The following is a 19,378-nucleotide window of genomic DNA, read 5'->3' as shown; positions in this document are numbered from 1 at the left end:
TTTAAGGTAGTACTACGTCGAAAATACATATAATAGTATAATCGGTAGAATGTAGTACAAAAGGAGCCTGCCTTCTTTGTCCCTTTTCTTAATTATTTGAAAAAAAACTACGTTTTCTAAACAGTTAAAGAGGCTGAGTCACAAGTTCGAACCTTAAAACGTACAGGGATTAGAAGGTACAGTTGGGGGGCTGCCGCCCCCAAACCCCCGCTTTCGCAGCCTTTAAATAAAAAAAAAATTTTAAACTGAAAGTAAGTAGCGACATTAAAACTCAAAACGAACAGAAATTATGCCGTATATGAAAGGGGCTGTGCACTCCTCAACGCCTCGCTCTTTACGCTTAAGTTTTTATTGTTTAAAAAAAGAGTTGTGAGAAAGTCAAACTTTAGCGTAAAGAGCGAGGCGTTGAGGAGGGCAGAGTCCCTTTCATATACGGAATAATTTCTGTTCGTTTTAAGTTTTAATGTCGCTCCTTACTTTCAGTTTAAAATTTTTTTTTATTTAAAGGCTGCGAAAGCGGGGGTTTGGGGGCGGCAGCCCCCAACTATACCTTCTACTCCCTGTACGTTTTAAGGTTCGAATTTTTGACTCAGCCTCTTTAACTCTTTAGAAAACGTAGTTTTTTTCAAATAATTTCTGCACGTTTTTGTACAGTTTATTACTTATTATTGCTTGACTAACTGTTAGATGATTGTGTATTATTCTTTTCTTTCTCGACAGGGTGTTTTAAGGGTCGACCTTGTAACTCAGCCTCTTTAACTCTTTAGAAAACGTAATTTTTTTCAAATAATTTGAAAAAGAAACTGAGTTTCTTTTTTAAACTTTAAATTCAGTATATAAAAAATTTCCTCTGACGGGGAATCGAACCCGGTTCTTCCGCCTTACAGTCAGGAGTATCGATCGCTGTACTAAAGAGACACAACTGTAATTGTTTTTTAGTAACTTGAATCTATTTTTGACGCAAGCAAATCCCCACAAAACTTGATATTTGGTTTTTGGAAAACAGGGAAGGAGTGATCAGATTGAGCTGAAATTTCAAGGATAAGCTCCCAGGCCCCAGGAAAGCTTATCCTCTAAATTTCAGCCCGATCAGACAACGTTAAAGGGGGGCTGTGGTGGGAAAATTTAACATAGGCTCTTATAGGAAAACAAGGTTTTTCGTAAATATAAATTCGGGGGATAATTTTTTCGGTCTGAAAATATCAAAAGGCCCTAACTGGTCAAATTCTGCTTCGTATGAGTCCTCATTCACCCGGATCAGTTGCCGACTGTGGCCTGTAGGCGTAGCTAAGAAGAAAAAAAAATTTGAACTTTAAGTGGCTATATTTGGTTTTTGGAAAACAAGAAAGGAGTGCTCGGATTGAGTTGAAATTTTGAGGATAAGCTCCCGTGCCCTAGAAAAACTCAAACTCTAAATTTCAGCCCGATCAGACGACGTTAAAAGGGGGCTGTGGTGGGAGGTTCGAAACTTCTGGCCCACTTTTACCCATGAAGATAAAGTCGGAGGGGGGGTGAAATTTTGCCCTTTGCTTAGTTGAAGCTTGGGCTAGAAAATGCAATTACTGCTGTCTCTTTGCGACCTCTAGGACTGGAAATCGCTTAACATTGTGGTGGGCCGCCTCTTTATAGAGGCACAAGCGTGCCTCCTTGATTTTTAGTTCTGTAAAGTTAATAAATTCAGCATTGAGCCACTCGTACCAGAAACTTTATCATCGAACTATTTCTGTGGTGAAACAAAATAAAAATAAACAAGTATGATAAAAAAGGCGGGAAAATTGACGGGAGTTGAACCGGGCATAAGTGAAAATTTGTCACTTTCTTTTCGAAATTTTCTTTTCAAAATTTCTTTTCAAAAATTATTTGTTAGTCAACTGCTATTCCAAAGATAAAAGAAATATTGATAATCTAAAGAATGTCCCACTGATGATGCAATATTAAGAAATGCAAACATAAAATAGTGCTAACGAATTACAAATAAGCCATAATCATCAGTCTATGCAGTTACCTCCCCTCGCGGGGGGGGGGGGGTACCAGAATTCTGAACAATTTTTTGCCTTACTTTAAAAAAGTCTTGGTTAGTAAATAGGGGACTGTTTTGCTTAATGGTACACACCGCTATATACTCTATAGCAATTTAGCATGGAGACCCGTAAAGCGGGTAATTGATATTGATCGCAAAGCGCGGTTTCTTATTGAATTTACAATATTTAAACTGTTGTTTTTTGGGGTTTAGGGGGGAAGGGAAGTACCTAGGTTAGTTTAGGTTACGTATTTAATATATGCTATGATTTACCCCCACCCCCCTAATGTGCAAATATATAGCCAAAATTTGTTTCCTAAACCATTATAACCGGGTATCTGTCTCTCCCGTTTGACTAGCTTCCTTGATAGAGTCTATAGCGGCGGGTATCATTAAGCAAAACAGTACCGTAAATAGTATTTTGAAATCGAAAAAGGATCATCGAAAGAATGCCTCATTGATGACGTAATTTTAAGACATGAATCTAAAATAATTACAGATTAATAGACGACCATCATTGGTCCACGCAGTTCCTAACATGGGGTGGAGGGCTAGGAGGACTCTTGAAGTTCCTCTCCTTTTTAACTTATGAACTAAATATGTCGAATAAAGTGGTAATCATTTTTTAAAGGGGGGAGTACCATATGCATTTTCTGGGATCTGGACGCTTGCAAATATTGCCTGTTAGGTCCAATCCCTGCAGGAGGGGGAGTAATTTAGCTGGCGTGGTAATAATTAAGTTTCTTAAAGTATTAGCTCGTCATATGATATAATAACAATACCTGTTAAAGATAATTACTTGAAAAATCCGCTTCAAATAAAGTTGAAAAAAATAAAATAAAAATAGACTAAAGATAAGCTATGAAAGAAACAAAACAAAGAGAATTTCCCCTGAAACTGGCCAGAAGGACCTACCCCATTCGAATAAATCTTCAGATACGATTTTAATTGAAATTGCATGATCTGATTAAGAATGTAATTTTACTAATCTATTATTAGGTTAAGAGAATTATTAAGAGGCTAACCTTTATTCAGAGGCTAAGAGGCTAGGAGGCTAAGATTAAAAGGCTAACCTTTATTCGACGAATGTCATTTGGTGCTCGTTCGCATAATATTTCGTCCAGATTCTGCTGTATAAACGTTGCTATTTACAATATTGAACAAATATACTCCGATTTATAAACCTATACACATGAGATCACAGTTATAGTACGTCCGATTTTTTTATCGGTGTCACACATGACTCAGAGGGGAATGTTTATGAACACTGCTCAGCTGGCTTTGAACACTACATGCCATCTGCTGCTTTATAAGGGGTCTTTGTGATGGGTGAAGCTGAGAAATGGGCGATGGCGTTGGTAGCAGAGGGGGTCCAAGAGCTGGAGGTACGAGAGGTGGTGGCAAATATCCAGGTGTTGCAACTTTCCTCCCACAGAGTCTTGCACCGAATTTTCGCCAGGATTCTATCGTTTTTCCAGACCATATCCAAAATCCTGATGTTATTCCTATTACAAGAGACATGAAGTACTTCAACATAAATATGGAAAAGTCTGGTTTTGGAGGGGACATGTGTGAATCAGGGTTCCATCGCATCATTATTTGCGTATATGTACAAGGGCATACTAAAGGCTTCGTCCATTCTCTATAATTGAGCAATTCGTAGAAATAGCATCCGATGACAATGACGGCTGGTGCTGTGTAGAGAACGTTAAAAATACCAAGTTTCAGCATAAGCTTTTCAAGCTTTTGTGCTTTCGCCCGACCCTGCTGTTTGATAACATTGCGAATTCGAATTAAGCTCACGAAGCCTGCTAGCTGGAACGAGATTCCTAGGAGGAGATAGATAAAAAGAGGAATTATGACATAGGTTTTCAAATTCTCTGGGTTTTGATTCCCAACAAAGCATATACCAGACACACTATCTCCGTCTATAGCTGATATTATTAGTATTGTAACTGACTGAATAGTTGGTAAAAACCAGGCAACCATATGGAAGTATTGAGAGTACTTAGCAATGGCCTCATTCCCCCACTTCAATCCAGCTGCTAGAAACCAGGTAAAGGACATGATTACCCACCAAAGTCCACTGGCCATACCGAAAAAGTATATTAAGAGAAACACCACAGTACACGCTACAGCTCCATTAGATGTATAACGGATCATGTCGCCATCACAGGCAATCTCTGGTTTTCCCATAACGATGCGCGTAATGTAGCCAATGCTTACCATCATATAGCACCCAGCTAGAAATACGACTGGTCGTTCCGGGTAGCGGAATCGATCCATATCGATTAGAAATGTTGCTACTGTTAGGAAAGAAGAAAAGCAGCAAATAACAGACCATGAAAACACCCAATAATAGCCAAAATTTAATTCCTCTTCGGAGAAGAATTGATTTTGGCACGGCATAGCACAATTTTCAAGTCCTCCGGTTGAAACACTGCGGTTGTAGCGAAAGTCACCTCGTTCTATTGGAATTAGTGGATTCTTACATCGGCAGGTGCAATCTATGGCTTCACCGGATGATGGTAAGACAGTTTTTGTTTCGTTTGGACATGGCTTGTTTTTACACTTTTTCGTTGGACGCCTTGTCGAACTGGTATAACTTGATTCTGGCTCCATGCCAGCTGGGAGGGTGCCGTTTCTGGCGTCCATACATAAATTATTAGTATCACCATACTCTGGCAGTTTATCACAGTTCATTCTCTCCGGCCAGGCAAATCCATACTGCCTCATTAATGGCGCACAACCTGCTTTAGCTCGTTCGCACACACTTTTACACGCGGGCAATGGAGCATGATAATCCTCAATACATATTGGTGCATACATAGAACATAAAAAAAACTTCAGATCTGGGGAACACTGTATTTCAACTAGCGGCCAAAACTGATGAACCTCCAACCCTGCTTCTTCCTGTGTGTCGTGATTAAATTGATTGGGCATCGAAGTGTAATTGTAACCAATGCCTCTACACATAGGAATTGAGATTTCCTCGCATCGTGATGCAGTTGTTTGGTCAATCGTTGTTGACAATATGTCGTCATTGCGGAAATCTGATGCGCCACCGTCGCCAGTGACTAGTTTCATTAACGTCAGATACAGGCAGCAAATTATGGCCCTCGTTACTAGCGGCATCTTCTTATTTCCCTGAAAGGCAAAAATTGATTAGAATAAAATAAGGCTAGACTTCAAAAACATCAACATTACATGCAATATTTTCATTTGTGTTTAGCGTAGGAAGAGCAAAATTAATAAAAATTTCAGCGCATGGTGGTGGTTCTGGTGTAAAAGCTTTTAAACATCAGAAAAAAATTAGAACAAAGTAAAACTCCAAAATCCTAAAATTAAGAGTCCTAAAATTAGGAGTTTCAGGAATTTCAATGTCAGAATCCTAAAATTAGCGAATTTTTCTGTTCCTTTTATTCTTCATTTCTCTCTGAGAAAATTTTCTAAGAACAGTTTTTCTTAAAAACGAAGGTGGGATCAAATTTTGACTTTTTGAGAAAGAAAAACTGTATTCGAACAGAACTAGGCAAAAGCTCTTCAAACTATTCTATTTACACCTTTTATTTTATTTTTAGGGCGTAAAGTTCACATTAAAGTAAAAATGCAGCTTGGATATCTTTATGAATTATGAAACTTGAACGAAAAAATTGATCAGTAAAAATAAGGCTAATATTCAAAAATTCAAGTGTTTAACTTTGTTATTCTTTTGTGTGGGAAAGTGCCTTTTTAAATAGGGTTTTGACCCGCCTATTTTTTATCTTGAGTGCCGTGGTGGGATCAAATTGCAAGTTGTTAGATTTTTTTTGGGGGGGGGGGGGAGGGGGTTCTTAATGGGTGTAGTCACAGCTGGGATGTAAAGAAGGGAAGGGGACTCGAGGCCTGTCCCCACATTATCACATTCATATTATAAAATATAATTTGTTTCTTTTATCCCCCCCTACGTACGTTTCTTAGGGGCAAGGGAGGTAGTGTCACCCCTAGATAATCATCAAAAGTGATTGTAAATGTAAATTCAGCCTGAAGACAGTAAAGTACCCCCCCCCCCTTGTTAAAACAAACAACTTGGTTAGTAGAGTATAATTTTCACGTGCTTTTCCTGGTTTTCGTAATTTTGACTAATTTACCTCCCCCCCCCCCAAAAAAAAAATCGTGTGTACGTGTGTGCCTATTAAATTATTTATAAATTTGGTTTTAAGGCAGCTAATCTATTCTGGGTAGGTGGGGGTTCTGGGGTGGTCAAGATCCTTAAATCCATCTAAACAGGAAATCATTTGATAATTACAGAAGAAATTGTAAAATCTAGATTTTCGATGGATATGAGTCCACGAGGGTTGATTTGCAATTTGTATTCAAATGTATTTGTTTCCTGTTTTATTAAAAAAAAAACTTGTTGTTATTATGCTGAACCATTCTTCAGCCTGGTTCACTAGCCTTCATATTTCAATTAAAAATTGTAACCTTTTCTTGTTATTTCAAGAATAGTATTGTGATAAGTTCCACCAGACTTCTGCTTTGGATTTTTTTTCTGGGGGCACCAGAGGGGGGAGAGATTCCAAAAATAGACAATTGTATGAAAACGAAAGGAAGTTTTAGATCGCACCATAAGATTCTCAAGACGTTGGGGGAAGAATAGGCATGTGTCCAAAGACTCTAATGTATGTGTTCTGGAAGCAAACATTGCTTCCGAAGAAGCAAACATTGCTTCCGAAGAAGCAATGTTTTTTATTTCATATAAATATAATTTTTGTTATAATATCTTTAAGTTTGTGAGATACTTAGCCAAGGTTCTTTTTTCGAAGCCAATCTATGTCCGTCCATAAGGGGTGGGGGTCTAAACATAAGAGCTTTTTCACCATTTCGTATGATAAAAATTATGCATTCTTGAATGGTTCTCACTATTAGAGGATTGGTCTGGCCCACCCTAAACCCCACCTACTCGCTATGCCACGGAAGATCAGCTATTTTCTAAAAATTAAACTGAAGTAGTGGAGGAGATTTCAAACGAAATGTGTAATTCAAGCATTTTGCATTAAAATAAAACTATAGGCTATACTAACCATGGATCAAGCACGTATCCAGGATTTTTGTTGGAGGGGGGGGGGGGGGCATTTGTTTCGTTTTGTACAAAAAAACATTTAAAACACATCAAAAATTTGTTTATATGCATTTTATGTTACGTTATTATGAGTCGGACAAAACTTTCAAGGGGGGGGGGGTCAACCCCAGAATCCCCTGGCTACGGCCTTGACTTAGATATCAATATATATTCTATTTAACAGATGATATTTTTAAAATAAGCATTCAAAACCCTCGGATTTGTTTCTGAGAAGAGTTGGACAAAATGACGATAATAGATTATTTTTCTTGTTGCTGAATTCTTGGCGCCAAATGAGTTCAAACCGCTCTGTCGCCATACAAGACATTTTAGCCTAAAAGGTCGTATTGAAATTTTGCTAATTACCTAAAGCTCTTTATGGTAAAATCTTTGTAAAAGGGTCAGGGAATAGATACTCTCAAATCTTGAACTTTCATTCAGGTGGCAAAAACGAGACTTTAAACGATAATTATTTAAAGAGAGTAAGGTAAGAATAATAGTTTTGTCTACACTTAATCATAAAACTTTAAAAACAGATTGGAGATAGAGGAGTACGTAGAGAAGCGAGACGGGGGGGGGGGGGGGGGTCTGGCGGTGACTCCATAATTTACTTTAAAAATTCGTAATATATCCGTTTTTTATGTTCTTCAGAAGTTTCTCCCCTGCAAATATGTTTTTGCCGCCGGTTCTATCAGAGACAAACTTGTAATTCGACTAATTCTCGGTGGTATAGGCCATCCTATACCACCCCTTTGGTATAGGCTACAAAATTTCTAAAATCACATCTAGAAATTACTAAACTGTTCAAGGTGGGTCGGCAAATAAAATTTTTAGCGCCGGATTTAGCCCCCATGATATCTAGCTCCTACTTTGAAATAAAAAACGATGCATTTCATTGTTTGAATTGATGGCAGAAATTAAATGGAAGCGGCAAATTTGAAAAATTCATAACTGCGAAATTAGATTAAAAAAAGGGTAAATTTTTACCAAATCATATTATTGACTTATGAATAAAGTGAATATACCGTTCGATGCCTTTTTTTTATGCTCTTTACGAATATAATAATCATTTTTGTCGGAAATTAATTTTAGCCCCACCCCCCTATGTATGTCAATTCAGGGTATATATTTGCACATTTGGGGGTGGGGGTTAGGTTAGGTTAATTGGTATATATAGGGGGGGGGGCTAAAATTCATTTCCGACAACAATCATTATTATATTCGTAAAGAGCATAAGAAAAGGCATCAAATGATATTCACTTTAGTCGTAACTCAATAATATGATTTGGTAAAAATTTACCAAAAAAAAGGGGGGGGGGTACAATGAGGAAGAGCGTAAGATCTCAAGAATTTGATGTGGCTTGTACCGAAGCCCGTCCACTGCACAAGTGCCTCAACTTAGTGCATATATTACTACAGCTTACTAACTATAAGTGATATTACGTTAAAATAGTTAATTTCTTGCTATTTATAATTGATATTACCTGGTTATGATATAAAGAAAAACAAGGTACTGGTGAATTATATGGTCACTTCTAAAAAGTAAAGTTTGGTTAATGCTAATGATATAAAATATGATGAAAATATAATAGTTCAGAAACAAATTTCGGCTATATATTTGCACATTAGGGGGGTGGGGGGAGGGTAAAGCATAGCATATATTAAATACGTAACCTAACCTAAATTAGGTACCTTCCCCCCCCTAAACCCCAAAAAACAACAGTTTAAATATCGTAAACGTAATGAAAACCACGCTTTGAATTGCATTTCTCTATAGCGGTCTCTTGCAATTAACCCGTCTGGCTGGTTTTCTTGTAAAGGACCATATAACGCACCAGTACCAAAGATAACTATTGGAAATTTGATGATACATAGCATCACCCTTTTTGGAAAACATCCTTGGATTAAATTTTAAACCAGGAAAGGTTCGAAAAATGGAAAGAAGCAATAGAAAATGAGGGAAACATGTGTATGTAATGATGTTGTGACATCATTAAAAGTGACTCTCTAATTTTTATTTTAGTGCCCTCCTAGGAAAAATGTTTGTCGTCTCTCCCCCCAAGGAACGACCTTTTGCATTTCTGTTTGCTACTGATTTGGTTTATGAAACGACATTACTTTTGGATTGAATCCTCATCGATTTCGAAAATGTAAGCCTTTGTTTGAAATAAAATTCCAGCGCACGAAACGCATTTCGGTCCTAAACTCAATCGTGGAATGTGATACTTTTTCATTTCAGTGTTTCCTCCTTTTTAACAAGACAATGTTTCAATTTTTTAGATTCTCAGTCAAGAGGAAATTTAATTTTCTTAGGTCGGATGCCTCGTGAGACAAAAACACAAATTTTATACTTTCAATTTATATAAATTTTTTATTTCATGCTTTATAAATTTTTTATTTCAGAGTTATTAAATTATTAAGTTAAGAGAGTTATTAAGTTATGAAAATTAAAATTACCCGGTATGAGGGGGTAATTTTCGCCCCTTTCACTTTATGCTAAAGTTTAACTAGTGCTTTTACTGAGATATAGAGTGCAAATAGCACTCTAAAATGCAAGCATTTTTTACAGAAGGGCTTTAAATCCCTTCAACCCCTCCCCCGCTATTTGTACTTAATTTAAACTTTTTACCACAATAGTTCTAGGCCTATATTTGAAACTAAAGTTTCTCGTTGCTATTTTTCTGCATTATGAGGGGACCTACATCCCTTTAGTATCCGTTTCCACAAATACCCACAGGCCACCGCCCTAATAGCCGTTGCGAAACTATAACTATAAATATTATTTTTACTGGATAAATGATCTATAAATAATGATTTTTTTACTGCATACATTTTAAGGACAATTGTGCCCACGCGCGCCCCTGCGGCTTATGAAGCTGGAAGCCTATCTAAAGAGGTAGTTACATGTTCTAAACTGATACTTAAATTTCCGTTTGAATTAGCCCTCTCATAACCATCTACAATCACTGGTTCGATACAAACAGCCCAGAAAAAAATATTTTAGCAAAATACCATGCAAACCTTATCCAGGGTTTTTTTTCGGGGGAAGGGGGTTTACAAAAGAATTTTTTTTTTGGGGGGGGGGGGGGGGTTACAAAACAACTTTTAAAACGCATTCGTTTTTTTTACGTTTTTTACGAGTCGGAAAAACATTTCCAAGGGGGGTCAAACCCCCTACCCCCCTGCATACAGCCTTGAAACCAACACATATCACAAACGGCAGTTTGAAACCTCTGTTTTTGGGCTCCCAAGAAGGTTGAGTGTCATGTCATTTTTATTTCGGGGCGCACTCTTTTTTTCGGGGCGCTTAAGCCCTCTAAAATTATGCAAATTACTTTACGCAAACAACTTTTTGATGGGTACTTTGAAAATTATTGAATTTTTCAAATTTAGAATCACAACAAAAATAGATTATTTTGATATGCATATAAAATATGTATGTTGTAATTAGATTTCAGTTTCTTAGAGTCTTACTCTCTGTAAACAAGTGCCGCTCTTTACTAGTGAATGGTAACATTCACTACTTTCGGGTTTTCAAGAATACAAAACAATTATTTACATGGAATGATAGACCTTTTTCACAAATTATAATTGGCAGGGCTGAATCCAGGGGTGTTGTACTCGGTTTGACACCCCCCCCCCCTAAGTTTTCGTACGATTTGTAAAAGGTAACACAATACATGTAAGCAAATTTTTGTAGCCAGAAACCTCGATAATCGCTAAGCCTTTTTAAGCCCCCCTCCACTTCCAAAAAAAGTCTTGGACACGGCCCTGGCAATTAGTAATTACAGTCGCCACTGATCTTCAAGAAGAAGTACAAAACCAATAATGTTTTGTTTCATATAAAACATGGATATTTATGGTAAAGCTAATGTTTATATGTACCAAATTTTAACAAAGAGAGCGAGACCGTATCCATGGGGGGTAGGTGGTTTGACCCCCCCCCCGAAATTTTTGTCCGAATGGTAAAAACGTAACCAAAATGCATATAAACAAATTTCTGATGCGTTTTTCTAATTTATTTCGTAAAAAATAGCTTTTACATAAAAAAGAGAAATAAATCAACAAACATCCGTGATCTTTCTTCTGGCAAAAATAAAATACAAAATTCCACATTTTTGCAGATAGGAGCTTGAAACCTCTAGAGTAGGGTTCTCTGCAACGCTGAATCTGAAGGTGTGATTTTCATTAAGATTCTCTTACTTTTAAGGGGTCTTTCCCCCTTTTTTCGAAAATAAGGCAAATTCCTCGGGCTCGTAACCTTTGATGGATAAGACAAAACTTAATGACCTTTTATGGGTAAGACGAAACTTAACGAAACATATATATTTGAAATCAATATAAAAATTCGATTCTTTTTATATAACTATTAGTATCAAAATTCCCGTTTTTTAGAGTCACGGTTACTATAGAGCCAGTTGGTTCCTTACCGGGTCGCCCCCAAAAAATAACCCCCTCCTGAACAAAGGTCCTGGATACGGCCTTGAAACTTACGGAAGAAATAGTCATCCAAAGTCTATGGCGAGTTTTACTGGGCTATTTGATTTTGCATTCTAACGTTATTTTCTTCTTCTCAAAAGCATTGGCTATGAAAGGATTTTATAGGATAGATAACTGCCAAGGGCGTAAACTGGGGGGGGGGGGGGGTGCAAAAAAGTTTGGCATCCAAATTTGTTTATAGCATTTTGTTACTTTTTTACGAGTCGGATAAAAATTTCGAGAATGAGGGTTCAAACCCGCTGAACTTCCTCCCCTGGATACGGTCTCGGCTATTGGCAGCCAATTTTCATTCATATTGCAAGATAGTGGACGTCTCATGTTCATCTATCTTTGATTCTTAGAAAGACTAAATTCGAATGGAAATTTGGCGCCATTTTCAAAGAACTGTTAATGATTGAGTGACAATTGACTGGAAATAACTTACATCCTGAATCTTGAATGAGGATTAAAGCAGTAGTTGAACCCCCTGGAAGGTTCTTTTAATGTTGCTTTTATTGTCAGGTGTTTTCTGTCCTATTCAAAATTTAGGGGAAGTCTACTGTGATTGACGGCTTTAATATGTGGTCTACCCATGAAAGACTTGTCTCAGGTGATTAAGTCCATATGTCGTTAAAGCTTAGCTACTGTCAAAACTGGTGAGAATTGTCCGGGTGATGGAATTGTGAACGATGGGTTGGCAGCAGCGTAGTAGGAACCCCTTTGTTCAATTGTCTAATTCAAAGCTGATCTAACAAGGTACTTTTTTTTTATTTAGAAGTCTGCTCTGTTTAAAATTGGGGTCGTTCCATACCTAACCATCAATATGATGAAACCATGACCTTGTTCTCATTAATTTTTTTCTCTTTAATCATTTATCTTTTCTTTAATATCTCTATTCATTACTATTCAAATTTAAGGTTAGCCATAGAACATATCGAACGATAGTATAAAAAAGTTCCCTGCCGTATATTCTTCTTTCAGGATCAGAGAAAATTTGTTGCCGCTTCCCCTAAATGCATAATTATATGTCACCCCCCCCCACAAAATATTCTGAAAGTTGCAACTTGAACCCCCAGTCGTGAGTACTTGCCAAACTGTGTTTAAAATACATCACATAATTAAACCTACTTACTGCATAAAATATCTATAAATAGAAGTAATTCCTTGCCTTTGGGCATAAATATATTTTGAACACTATTAAAACCAGAGGTGGTTTAAAGGGAGGGATAGAGGGGCGCTACCGGGGCGCAAGAGTGGTCAGAACCGCCACTGATTAAAACACATTCATTTTTTCGCGAGGGGTGCTCAGCATCACGGACACTGTAGAAAGGAGTACAGATATGTTAAAAGTTTGGTAAGCTCACACCAACCCAGGGCCGTATCCAGAATTTTTCGGGGGGGGGGGGGGTTTACAAAAAAAAATTCGAAGGGGGGGGGGTATAAAAAAACTTTAAAAAACGCATCAAAAATGTGTTTATATTCATTTTTGTTACGTTTTTTACGAGTCGGACAAATATTTTGGCGGGTTCAAACCCCCTAACCTCCACCCCCTGAATAGGCCCTTGCACCAACCATTAGTCAGATTTTGGTTTCATGAATTTTGGATTAGCAGTAGGCCAAGCACAAAATTTTCGAATAATACCTTAAATAGATGACAGAGTTGTAAGTTAAGTAATTTTTTCTCACAATTAATCTTTAGAGCAATTAAATTGAAAGACCAAATTAAAAGAAAAAAATAATTGGTAGCTGTTTTTTGCTTTTAGCCTTCAAAGACAATTTAATTAATTTTTTCTATTCTATACGTTTGCTGACGGGACGATTTTTGTGACGCTTAGGCCTACCATCCATCAGGTCCGTGCACATTTCATGAAACAGAAAACAGCCAAAACATGAAAAATGGAAAAGCTCGTGAAAATCATAGGATCTTAAGAACACGCCTTAACAAAAATGTCTGTCCTCAATATATAACGTCTATCAAGTGCAACGTTATTGAATCGAAGAAGCTTTCAAAGTAAATACGTTTATGGCCGCGATTCCCAACGTGGGGCACACAGTCCACCGGTAGGGCACGGGAATATTCTGGTGGGTCATGGGAAGGACGTACATCATTCGATGGCAAAGTGGTAATGCTGTAGAGCCTTAGTTAAAATGACGTTAAATAAAGCTTAATTAAGCTACATTTTTTTAAAATGACGTTTCATTCGTTAAAGAGCAAAACAAATACATGATAGTATTACAAAGACGTCATGCGTTGTATGAAAGGTGTAGACTAAAATTTTTATTCGCATAAAATACAACTGGCAAGGCCGTATCCAGGGGGGGGGTTGAACCCCCCTCAAATTTTTGTGCGACTCGTGAAAACGTAACAAAAATGAATATAAACAAATTTTTGATGAGTTTTTAAGTCTCCCCCCCCCGAAAAAAAAAATCTTAGACACGGCCATGCCTAGAAGACAACTTGAAAAAAATACCAATCTAATGGTCTTTTAAACTTCCTACTGGTGAATACGCGTAAAATTTTGGGTACAAAATTTAAATTCCAAGAGGGGTTATCATGTCAAGGGGCCCTAGGTGGGGCATGGCCCAAAATCGGTTGGGAACCACAGGTTTATGGTAATCCACGCTCTTCAAGGGGTTTATATACATTTAGTTTAATTAAAAATATAATGTATTTAATTTGAAAAGGTATTAATTACATTAAAGTTATTTAATTTAAATACATTTAATTTGAAATAGTGACTTTGAAATTTAAAAGCTACTTATTTAGAACATTCATCACGCGTGACCTATAGCAAGTAAAATTTCATATTTATTAAAAAAAATAATAAAATAAAATTCCGCAAAATAAGTTTTTCAAAGAAAAATAAAGAGCTACATTAAGCCAAAGATGGGCATCAATAAAGCCAACTAATTCTTCAAGCGTAAAACTACCACAAATCACCATCAATAAATAAATGATACCCATAACGAACAGAAATTACAATGGACAACCAAGTTAAACTCAAAATGAGCAGGAACTAAGAGGAGTAGGGTGGACACCCTCCCTGACTTCTAAAGACCAGAGCATAATCTACACTTTACTGAAAACAATCCTTATTTCAAGCTAAGTGTTTTTTCTTCTGTTTCTCATATCATAAGAAAAGGAAAATCGTCAACATTATAACCGAAATTACAAAAAAAAACAAATGAATGTGGATTGACAGTTTAATATATAGGCCTAAACTGATATTCATTCCTGAAAGTCTTAATAATTTCGGATTTATTAAAGTTAAAAAAGAGAAAACATTCAATTTTTTGTTCAGTAAAGTGCAAATTGTGTTCTGGTCTTCAGAAGGCAGCGGGGGCTTCCGCCCCACTCCTCTTAATTGTTATTTTTTTTTAGCTTCTGTTCGTTTTGGGGTTCATTTAATTATTGATGGTGATTTATGGTAGGCCTAGTTTTACGCTTGAAAAATTACTTGACTATTAACGCTTATCTTTGGTTTAATGTAGCCCTCTACTTTCCTTTGGAAAAATTCTTCTGTGAAAAAGAATTAAATTAATTTCTGGTCGTTTTTAATTGACATGACAGTGAATACAGTGGCGTGATGTTATAAAACAGGTACCTGAAACGTCTCCGAAGAGACCACAACGGAACTAAAGCATAAGTAGGTTTACAATCCTCACAAGAGAGTATACATTTTATTCCTTTTTGTACCTGAAGGCTGAGGCAAGCGAGTATTTCTTATTATAGAGGTGTCATAGAGCCGGTAGCTTTCATTAAAAGGTGACATATTTTATGCGTAGATTGATAAGTATACCATGTTTTGTCACTCGGCTGAGGGGTCGAAATAAACAGTTAATGGAGTTTGTTACTTATCTATTATATAAACACACTCGAAAAGTGGAGTTTGGTGAATGCTAATGAAATAAAACTAAATATGGCAAAAATGCAATGCTTTAGTAACAAAATTAGGAAAACTACCACAAAGAATTATGGAAGGGGGCTGTCTGAGCGCGTAACCTAAAATAGTCTAACCTAACCGAATCAAAATACCAACTACCTATTTAATTAAAAAAAACGATAATGTGGTTTCTCGGCGAGCCGAAGGTTATTGTCTGGTATAGACAGCGCGAAAAACCGGGTATTCGCACTACAAGTTCTCGTGTATGTTTTAAATAAAAGTTCAAATAGGGATAAAATCCTTTTAATAGACAGTGATGATAGAAATTCACAAAAATACCAGATATTTCGGTCACATATACAGTGACCGTCATCAGTAGTAAAACTGATGACGGTGGGTAGTATCAGTAGTATGTTTTACTACTGATGACGGTCACTGTATATGTGACCGAAATATCTGGTATTTTTGTGAATTTCTATCATCACTGTCTATTAAAAGGATTTTATCCCTATTTGAACTTTTATTTATCGTCATGGAAAGGCAGTGTGGTCTCCGAAATTATCTACGTGTATGTTTTATATTTTGGATAAGCACCGGGAGTTTTTTGGGGGTGGCGGGGGGGTTAAGGGGCTTAAAATATTGTCTCTGGGAAGGGGCGAGATATTTTGTTATCTATTCCTCAAAAAGTTTATACCCTACGATACTTTTTTATATACGCCGTTCGACTTGCTCTAAGCACTATATTTTTCTTCCTGTATTAAAAAAAAAATCCACACCTCCGTGATAATAAGCTTCGTATTTCATTGATATCTATCTTCTCATGGATATGAATTTACTAATAAAAACACGGGCACCTGATTAATACACTAATCATAAAAAAAGAAGTGAGAGATGTTATCTAAAATATTTGTGCTAAGATTTGCATCTGTCTCAGAAGATTTGAATTTATTTGGCAGAAGGTCAAAAATACCAAGTGTCACCAAAGAGTGATGTGTTGGGTAGTTCGATTCTGATGGGACTTAAAGATAAGGTATTGAAACAAGAATCTAGGATGCATGGTTATTTCCTCTGTACTTCATTTTCTTTTTAATTTAGAAAGAATAAACTGTATTTTTCTTATTGCTCCCAGCCAGACAAATAGGACGGGGCGGGGGGGGGCTGCCCCTGTCCCAAATGTCAAAATATTCCCCACATTTGGCGGGTGACCTCGCTTCCTTTGGTTACCTTCATATTTCAATTTGTTTGTTGATTGTGTAGAAATTATAATCTGTAAATGCCCTATCTGACTATCAGATTTTTATACCCTAATTTGCATTCTCAGTTCGCTTCTAGCTTAAATAGTCCAGCAGAAAATTCACTGAGAGGTAAACCTGCCCTCGTCTATGTGTCTCGAGCCCTTGCCCTCGCAAATGTAATGTGACGGTATGCTACACCCTCCCGTTCGCTACGGTTTGGCAAATCGGGCTTTCGGCCCTCTTACACTTGTGTTTTCTCTGCATCTTTGATTGCCATTTTTGAGGCTTCCTTAGTTTTTTTCAGCATCATATCACCAGGCCGTATTCGGGGGAGGCCGTATTCGGGGCATACGTAAACAATGGGTAAATTTTGTACTTTATAAACCTTTCTTGTTGGGGACTTATGTTACCTCCAAAGGTATAGTTATTGGGCCTTTCAACTATGCTGCACAAATTTTTGATCCGACATTTTTGGAGGAAAAGGCATGGGAGGGGGCCTAGTTGCCCTCCAATTCTGGTCATTTAATATGGGCACTGAAATGCTTAATCTCTGTTTGAATGAGCCCTCTCCTGATTTTCTATTACCACTGGATCAATATAATCACCCATAAAAAAAACAATTAAAATGCATCCATGTTGTTTCTTCAGGCAAAAAAGAACAAAATTCTATATTTTTTAGATATGAGCTTGATACTAAAAACAAATAAAATTATAATATCAAAATGTAAAAAATATCAATAAGCAGCAGTATTAACTAATAAAACAGAACCTATACTCTTCTAAACATATCTGACAGTAAATTTTGTTCCTTTTGACTTTAAGAACTCATCTAGCTCAATTGATGATCTGTTGAAAGATCCACCATAATTATACCATAACCATAATTGGTTGAAAGATCTTTAGGCATACTTTTTCAATGCATATGCCCCTCACACCGGTCACAAGTGACCATCATTAAAATTGAGCCTAAAACACAATTTTGATGCGCTTTTGTAGCCAACAGCCCCCCCCCCCCCTCGAAGAAAATCCTGGATACGGTCCTGCATATCATCTTCCTTAGCGTTCCGGCTCTTCTATTCCTTTTCTCTTGGCTTTCATCCCCTATTAGCCATTTTTTTAGTGGTATTAGAATACAACTTTCTTTTGATCACCTCAACTACAGAATTTATATGCATATTCATCGCATAAGTCCATACTTAGCCCGCTTTCAACTATTGAACCCTTTTTTAGTACAAAATCAAGGTTATTGAACATCTGAGAAGGACATTGATTTGTGTAAATTAATCTAATTGTAAATTTCATGAGAGACCATGCATTTCCTGGGCCGATTTAAATAAATCCAAATATTGCGACAGTTTTCTTATATTATTGCAACGTTATGCGTTCACACGCTGTTTTTTCTTGTTGTTGTTTTTAGCTCAAGGGAAGGATGACAATGCTGGAAAGAATAATTGCAGTCGAATTACCAATTATAAAGCGAAGTCTTTTTTAGTGACAGGCAAGGGGGGAGGGGGTCTAAGGGTCTGGATTAGTGGTGTCAATTGAGGAAGGGTCCCTAGATTGAAAAATTATCATTTTTTTTTGGGGGGGGGGGGGGTATAACCATTAGAAAATGCCTTTATTTGGGGATTTTCAGTAAATTTTTTCTCTATCCACTTTTTTTGCGTTGGGTATTACAATATAATTTTTATATGCCTATTTATTGCATTTTGTCCTTTAACAAAATTAATAGAAGTAAGAAGATGCATAGTTTTGAATATATTGATGGCTGGCAGATCCAGGTCTCCGTTCGAGCAGTTGCGTCAATACGTAGAAATGCAGGGGGGGGGGCAAAATGCGCTTCTCAAAATCTTTGGGGGGGGTCATTTTGTTGTTTTGCCGGTTGTTTCTATGACAATACCAAAAAGCGCCATTTTCAATGACAGAACCAAACAAGTGATTATCGAAATCCAGGGGGAACGTCCCCCTCACAATCGACGCCACTACATCCGAGGACGGGTCGTTAGTTTCTCTTAATTATTGAGACAGTAAGTGGAACATATGTTTAAATCTGAAAGTGAATGAACTGAGCCCAAAGAAAGTATCCTCCCTCACCTCTTAATTTCGTTCTCAACTAGTGATTTCAGAAATAATGCTGAATTGTAATTCAGCTACTTTTTTAAGAAGCGTCAGAAATAAAAAGAAAGCACATCTTTGAGCAATTAAAGTTAAGCAATAGAGGAGTTACCTATACAGAATGATCGCTGAATAAAGAAGAAAGAAAAGCTTACTACGTTCGAGAGATTTTACGAAATTCTAAAATAAGAAGCTCTCTTGGTACTTGCCTATTTTCTTAACTAGCTTAGTTATATATTATTGGGGTGCACGTGTCCTCGCCCCCCCCCCTCCCCAGAAAGTCGAAAGTTGTATTACTAATAGGGTGGAGGAGCAAAAAATGCAACGGGGGAGCCCAAATTTCGTTGGTCGGCTACACAACCAAACATTAATTCTGTATCCGCCTCAGTCAATGGCTAAATGTTCTAGGAAGATAGCTCCGGTAACAAGAATTTATTTGGGTGGGGGTCCAGGGGGCAACTGCCCCCTAATCCCAGTTTGTCTCTCCCAGCTGAAATTTGGCGTCTTCAAAAATCTTTTGAAAATTAAGGCAGGCCTACATAAT

At 37.1% G+C, this 19,378-nt stretch overlaps 1 protein-coding gene across 2 annotated transcripts in view; it reads right to left on the bottom strand.

Moving 5' to 3' along the window:
- The window catches only part of LOC148939211 (frizzled-5-like), a 46,532-nt gene that overhangs the window by 19,854 nt on the left and 7,300 nt on the right, over positions 1-19,378 (bottom strand). For both annotated transcript variants that reach the window (XM_089106669.1, XM_089106670.1), the window contains exon 2: positions 3,094-5,167. In XM_089106669.1, coding sequence (XP_088962795.1) covers positions 3,254-5,155 — 1,902 coding nt within the window. In that variant the 5' untranslated portion in view covers positions 5,156-5,167 and the 3' untranslated portion in view covers positions 3,094-3,253. The remainder of the gene's footprint in view (positions 1-3,093; positions 5,168-19,378) is intronic.

This window comes from Artemia sp. Qi Xiang Cuo, chromosome 21 (assembly GCF_049724085.1).
Source record: "Artemia sp. Qi Xiang Cuo chromosome 21, ASM4972408v1, whole genome shotgun sequence".
Classification (NCBI taxonomy): domain Eukaryota; kingdom Metazoa; phylum Arthropoda; class Branchiopoda; order Anostraca; family Artemiidae; genus Artemia; species Artemia sp. Qi Xiang Cuo.
This window is presented reverse-complemented; position numbering and strand designations above follow the sequence as displayed.